The following is a 7605-nucleotide window of genomic DNA, read 5'->3' as shown; positions in this document are numbered from 1 at the left end:
AAAGGTTTATCCTCCAAATCTACACCATTTTGTTATAAAACTTGCTCTAGAGTTAAAGAGAAAACAAACAGACCATCCTTGTTTTCTTTAATCTGTTGTTGAATACTTTGCATAGATTATTTTATGTTCAAATATGATGATAAAAAAAACAATAGAAAAAGTTTAATGAAGAAAGATATCTAGATTTTTCATAGATTATTAAGAATAACCAATTAAGTTCCTACATCAATAGATAGTATATTTTCTTTTCTGTCTTTTTAAATCCCAACCTTGGTGATCTGGAGAGGAGTGCAGAGAAAATGGTACAAGTGGTATCTTTCAGTCACATGAAAGATACAGTCGCTACCAATTATTTGTGCCTACATTGTTGGAGAAAACGTGTCTACCATTTTTAAAATTAAAATAAAAAATAGAAATAAACTTTGCAAACAGTACCATATCAGGACAAGGTCAATTAAGTGTGAAGTCAATTAATTTATACCACACTTATCTGCTTTATGAGGTTTTGTTTCTTTTTACACTGTTGCTGGGTTTAAAAAATAATAAATCCATGTTTCCTACTCTTTTATACATTACATTTAAAGTAAAGAGCATTTAAGTTATTTCTAAATGTAACAATCTTTAATTTTGCTCGTATTACTGACCAGTTTTTTCTATCCTTTATTATGTGTTAAGTCAATCACAATCGTACTCATTTGAATCCAAGAACATAACTGCATACGTGTCTACAAGTGATTATTTATGAAAAATGAATTAAAAACACCTTATGTTGCTCAATTACAGCGGATACTAACAGTAACAAATAATTTTACAGCTGATTTAGAACAATTTCAAATTGTTATCCTGTAAACAGCCATTCAATTACATTCTTGTCTTGTCTAGTATTGTCTTGTTGTTGTTTTTTCTCTCTGTCCATACCATTCTTCATCCAACATTTCTTCTGTCTCTGCTTTCCAAACCATATGAGATTCTTCCGTTCTCACCTCTTCATTTCTTGTCACTCCTAAGAAAACAGGAGCATCTTCAACTCTAACTCTTCTAATTCTTGTTGCTTACACTATTTGTTTGGCTAGAACAAAAATCTTCACCCTCTTTGATCTTTTCTGGATCATTTGAAGAAGACTCTTTTATGTTAACTACAGACTTAAACCTGTTCTTATAAATTGACTGTAGATCTGGGATTAGATTTTGTTACAAAAACTGTTTGCCACAGATGACTGTAATTAATTAATATATAAAGAATAAAAAGCATTAACCATTTTCACACACTTTTTAGTCAAGTGTCTCTTGAACTATAAATTAATTAAATGTTCAACAAGGCATGTTATATAAGCAAAAATGGGCAAATTGTAAATCTCATAGTATAATGACTTAATTTTTTTCTGTTAAACTCATAAATGAAAACACTATGAGGGTTTCAAAAGTGTAGGTTACACAAACCATTTTTCTGTTCAACCCAACCTATAAAAGAAGAAGAATACATAGGCAGAATAGGCTTTATTCAGCAACTTGGTTTGTAAAATCTGAAATCAAAGGACATGGGAACTTAAGAGAATCTGTTTAATGAAAAAGAAATACCAGTTAAATTACAAAGAAACACTCCTTAATAGTATTCATAGTCAAACATAGTCATGGCTACATTTTGTTTGAACACATTTCAATATTTTCTGCCCTCCACTGAGGCTTTGATCCATTCGCTACTATATGGTCTTATAATCTCTTGAAGTGTCTCTCAATTGGAGCAAGTGCAAGAAATGAGATCGGTGGTTCAAAACAAGCACAGTTTATCTCCAGTATCGACAGTAATATACAGTATATGTACACGTGAAGGCCTTGATAGGTATGGAGTGTGACAGGGGGTGTGTTATGATACCTCCATGGTCCATTATTTACTTGTTTACAAAGGCATTGAGGTGGTCAAAGCCACATTGTCTCTATTGCGAGGTCTGCTCAGGTTCTGTGTTGTTGATAGTCTGGTTCTATGACGGGCACTTGAGGTTCCTCCTCACAACTGTCCTGCTTTCCAACCCAGTGGATGCCGTGACCGTTCTCCCTCCCGGAGAACTGCGGAGAGTGCTGGCGATCCATGGAGGAGAATGTGGTGAAGTGGACTCTCTTTCTCTTGCTGGTGGGCGAGTGAAGGGTCTCGGTGTACATCATTTTGCCTCTGTGAGAGTTTGCGCAGGTCACGGGTGAGTCTGTGACCGAAGCTAGACAGCTGGGCCTCCTGGGCAAAGAGGCGGTTTTATCGGGCCCGATGTCGATCACAGTAGTCGTGGTATGGGAGTCTTGCTGAACAGGGCTACCTGGCACGCTCATCACCAGCTCAGCGTCTGTGCCCAACCAAACCCAGTCATGTCTATGACCTGTTGGCTCCGGTCCTCCTTGAGAGGGTTTCTTATGCCTGAATTTAACCACATAAGAAATGCAGTTGACAAGGAATACCAGGATAGCCAGACAAAATACTCCTAGAAGAGCATACATTCCAATTTCTAAGTCTGTCAGTGGTCTACTGGACAACATCTCTTCGCCTTCAATCTCTACTTCAGGGGTCTTTTGTCCAGGATTTACGACCTTGGTGGGGAAGTTGTTGGCATTGAGCAGGTTACCAGGAGGCTTGACTGTGCTGGTGAAGCTCACGTCACCAATATTGCCATCAACCATATTATCAGATGCATATGTTTTACTGCTGTCGCTCGGGCTGCTCATCATTCGGATGTCACCCTCACTGGTGGGACTGCTTATCTTGCCCGCCCCTCCAAGACTCCCACTGGTGATATATGTGCGTACAGTAGATTTTGACGTGGTGGTGATTTTCTGCATCGCGCTCTCCTCCCTGTCCAAGGTGGAGCTGGGCAGCGGAGGGTCCTGAGACGGTTTCCTCTGCCTTAGCTGGATCTCGACCTCCTCCCCGTCGCTTCCGTAGTCACTGCTGTTCACGCCTTCAGTGCTCCTGGTGTTGCCATCGCCACGTCGGCTGAACTTGACCCTCAGGCTGCCGTTTCCTACCGCCACCGTGCTTTTGCGTTTGGTCTTCTGGCACGCCTCGCAGATGGACATTTCCACTCTGACCAGATCGCCTTCCCCCTCTCCTTCCGCCACCACCGCCAGCGGCGTTTGCTGCACTGACACGATTCCCTCGTCCAGAGACGCCACGGTCACGCGGTAGCATGCTGAATCGTAAATGTCAAGGGGCGTCTGGTTGCCGTCGCTGAACTGGACCCAAGTGCTGACCAATGCTTCCTGAAGGTAATAAACAAAAAAAGAAATCTTAACAGTTGATAATGAGATAATCATTCTCCCGTACACATATGAACACACGTTGAAAATGCCGTTTAAAAGTAATTTTGACCTTGAATAATGTCACCAAATAATGAAGCCGAACTAATAAATAACACTAGAAAAGCATGATCGCTAAAAGACAAAACATATAATCGAGCAGCCGCAAAAGGATTTTGAATCGATGAAGTTGACACATCTTGTCATAACAATCATATGGAAGTTTGTTTTTCTTTTAATAAAGTGTGCAGCAGCTGCTTGAAGTGAATATTTTAATTATTGATCCTTCAAAACTACCTATAATCCAGATGGACCCGCAAAACCCCACCAAAGTTTAATCATTATTTGTCTGAATTAGTGTCTAGAAATATGTTCCGATTTTTTTTAACCCTTTTGTTATCTCAGGGTCAAGGTGACACGAAGGCCCAAAAAAGAAACATGTTTGTGGGATCCCTCGTGTTTTCTCTAGGGCAGTGGTGAAGGTCAGGATAACACCAACACATTTGTCTTCATGCAACTGGGTCACCTTGACCCAGAGACAACACAGTGTTAAGTTATTTTGGTAACATACACAGATACAGATAGGGTACAAAAACCTCCTTGGTGAAGGTAAACCAAATTTTAACGTATGAAGACATGTTTTTGGATACATATAAACCAAAGTTTGCACTTTTCTGATATATAAAATATACTTTTGCTTGCTTTAACTACAAAAGTGACAGGTGAATAGTACACACATACACTCTAGAGTCTAGACACTTGAGGTTAAAGTGATGTACCTGCTTTGGAGCTTGTAAAACCTCCTGCGTGGTTGTGGTTGCTAGTATGGCTCTGTCGCTCCCTGGACTGAGCTGCAGACTCATGGAGAGGCCAGTAACAAGCTGGACCCCCATCTCTGTAATCGTCACCTTGTCATCTGTGACTTTTATTGTTGTTTTGGCCAAGACTGTGTCGGAAAGTGGAGAGAAAACCTGAGAAAAACATGGTTGTTATTATTAGATGCGTAATGGCAGAGAAGTCTTACGAGAGTAAACGTCTTGGGGGAAAAATTCTACACTGTATACTTAATATATTGGTATAACGTGGTTGGTCATTTCAATAATTTTAACACGCTGGAACAATATAAATAAGGTCAATGAATCTATAGAGGCATACATGTATCCAAATGTAGTGAGTTATAGCCAGTGTGATAAGATGGATGGTGCCCTGCATAGAAAGTTCAAGGCTTTAGAGGTGACTTGTCTGTCGCTTTTAATCATCTATGTCTAGCAGGGCTGTCAGCGAAACACGGTTAGCCATTTTTAGCCAGAACCTGTTCTTACAACAACCTCTGTGTCCTTTCAGTTTTAGCTCTCTGTGTCTTCTAGGCCGGTGCGGTCCATTTGAAAAAATGTACGATAGAGTCAGACCATTGACCTTTTGACGGAACAGGGGGTGAACATGTTACATCAGAGCTGTCTATGACACTAAAGAGAACAAATCAATATTTAAAATATCTCCCACGGGTATTCCTGAAACAGTCCCACATCTATACACTCTTAAATGTGAAATTTTAATAGAAATCACGCAAATGTCAAATTTGATGACAGAGATTCACATGCTATTGTGGTTGTTTTAAAGGTCAGATTATCTCAGGCAGAAAAGAATGAATCCGTCTGTTCATATTTTTCAATAAAACTGTGGAAACAACATATTAGAGTAATATACATTGTTTGGTTTACATAGAAATTAGATGTATTTCAATTTTTAAAGGCGATTCCTCACTGTACCTGTATAGAGGTAGTTCCAAGATCTCGCCCTGCAAGAACTCGTCCAGCCTGTAGCCTGGCCACACGAGCGTCTTCCACCTTCATGAAGTATCTAACCAGTCTCGTCACGTCCATTTGCCAATCGGCGCCCATGAAGTACGCCTGGGGGTCGCGAGGGTCCTCTTGTTCGGCCACAAAATGGGTTAACACTCGCACCATAGCGTGCTGGAACTGTAGCATGCAGCCTTTCCCCTTCTTGTCGTCCTCCTCGCTCTTCCAGCCGGACCTACGCCATGACAACCAGAAGCAGGTCACACCTGCCCCAATCATATATTTTCCAACTTAATATATTTCGACGGCTAAACCTCATTTCTGAACTCGATTGGATTAAACTGGGGAGTCTCCCAATATTTTAATGTAATGTATTCCGATCCCAAATGCCTTGAGATGAGATTTATCCAGGCTAGAATATACTTTGAGTGTTCCCATGAATAATAAAACCAAGTTTTTATATATATATCATGGACCAATACCTTTTGGATGTCACGATTGGGACCCTCCAGCTTTTAATTTGGCTCAGCTCCGTGTCCGAGACTTCGATCTGGAGCGGCAGTCGAGGCATCCACACGTTCACTTCAAGCTGGGAACTCAGGTGGCTGTAGGTGAAATTCACCATCATCTTCACTTTCCCCTTTGTCTCTTTGCCGTTCAGGTAAACGTAGTCGCACCTGTCGGACACCTGCGAAAAAAAAGTTAATGTCGATCAATTTATATAACAAAACTGAAGGAAGAGTTTTGGACTGACAGCGGAGAAGATCTTCCTCATTAAGTCGGCAGCAATAAATGATCAAATATTCTCATTAAAGTCATGATCCTAACAAATGGGCAATTCCAACAACAACAAATGGGTCTGCAGAAGTTTTGCGCAGCGTGTGTTGCCATAGATACAAACATAATGTCAGTGAGTCGTAATAAAATACTGTAATGATCATCGGTCGGACGCTTTAGGAGGAGGCAGCATTGCAATTTTATGTAAATGAAAATATGATGTGGCGCAGTGCTGAACATCAGTCCTTCACCACCAACTACATTCATTACTCTGTAATCTCAAAAGTGACCTTGGCAAACTTTTGACAGAGAAATACTAAGACATTTTAAAGACGTGAATCAGGAGTTGTTTTTTTTTGTTTTTTTTTAAACGTGGTCCCCTCTCAGCCCCGTCTTTGAACAAATTAGATAATTAACGTAGCATTGAAATTCTGTCACCAGCCGCAGGAGGCTCGTATAGGATGGGAGGAAAAATAATGTGACATTGACAGATGGCCTATGGAGGAATGGAAAAATCGCAAATGGATTCCTCTTGTTTGGGTGAATGGCTTGTCTCGGGAATGCTCTGCCACACAGCGCTGCTATTTTTGAGAGAACCTTGTGTCATCGCTGCAGATCCACAGACGTGTGCAGACGTTCTGAACGACTGCGAGGACACGCGTCATCACAGGCTCCTCTTGCAAGTGATCTCACGCACGACTTTCAACATCCCATGAGCATACGTGATAGAGCAAGATCATGGCATGTCTGTATGGATCCTGACTTTGAATTATTTATGTGTTAATAAAGCCTTTTTTTCATATACCGTCATTTTCAGTATCTCAATGCAAGCTGCTTCAACCGCCTATGTTTGTGCATACACTGAACAAAATTATGAAAGAAACACTTTTGTTTTTGGTCCCATTTTTTATGAGACACAAAATAACCATTCCTCTCGAAGATTGTTCACAATTCTGTCTGTTATAGTGAGCAAGTTTGCCACCTCACAGGTATGGCAAGGAATAGATTGTTCATAACTTGACAGTAAGTCTCCGAAGAATTTGGCAGTACATCCAACCAGCCTCTCATCCGCATGACCACGTGAATTTTGGACCTAAAATCTTGTTTACCATAAACAAACCCACTTTGGTGTGATTGCTGTCAAGCATCACAGTTTGTCACCGCACGTCATCAATCCCAGAAGTCTCTATCTACCAATGTACTAATTGTATAAACAAAGCAGGGCTTGATTACATCTGGAGTAAATGGAGTAAACGTCATAATGGGCTTCACTCTCATAACCTCTCGTTCGCTGAGATTTCAGACAGGGGAGAACTTTATAAAGCAATAACTTCATAACATTGTCATGATGAGGGCGGTTGTTTTTTTTCTCCAAGCGGGGCTTTAAAACGATAGTAAAACAATCATTGTCAAGTCTACCATGTTCTCCTCTCGTTTTCTCTTTATTATTTCTTCAACTGCGAGGTCGACCAGCTTTCACTTAAAAGCTCAATCCTATACATGTGTGTTTTCAATCATTAGCGCAAACTCTAAAACTAGATCTATTAAAAACCAATTCCTTTTTTTACCTGCTAGAGCGCCTCCTGGAGGCTATTACCCGTTTGAATCCATAGATACAATGTTGAATAAGCTGCAGCTTTTAGAGTGGGTAAAAAAGTAGTAGATTATAGTACGGATATGATGGTATATATATTTTTTATCTTGACTGACTTCATCAAGTTCCTTGGCAGAGTAAGTAGACATGTTGCCT

General features: G+C 40.4%; 1 protein-coding gene across 1 annotated transcript in view; it reads right to left on the bottom strand.

The window, feature by feature from the left end:
• Positions 1–1885: 1885 nt before the first annotated feature.
• Positions 1886–7605, bottom strand: part of LOC148088278 (transmembrane protein 132D) — a 41735-nt gene continuing 36015 nt past the window's right edge. The window contains exons 6-9 of the mRNA XM_087795890.1: positions 5561–5766; positions 5049–5313; positions 4059–4250; positions 1886–3243 (exon numbers count right to left, since the gene is read on the bottom strand). Coding sequence (XP_087652016.1) covers positions 1951–3243; positions 4059–4250; positions 5049–5313; positions 5561–5766 — 1956 coding nt within the window. The 3' untranslated portion in view covers positions 1886–1950. The remainder of the gene's footprint in view (positions 3244–4058; positions 4251–5048; positions 5314–5560; positions 5767–7605) is intronic.

This window comes from Callionymus lyra, chromosome 1, assembly GCF_982586985.1.
Source record: "Callionymus lyra chromosome 1, fCalLyr1.hap1.1, whole genome shotgun sequence".
NCBI classification, from domain to species: domain Eukaryota; kingdom Metazoa; phylum Chordata; class Actinopteri; order Syngnathiformes; family Callionymidae; genus Callionymus; species Callionymus lyra.
Note: the sequence above shows the minus strand (reverse complement) of the source record. Positions and strands in the feature narration are given on the sequence as shown.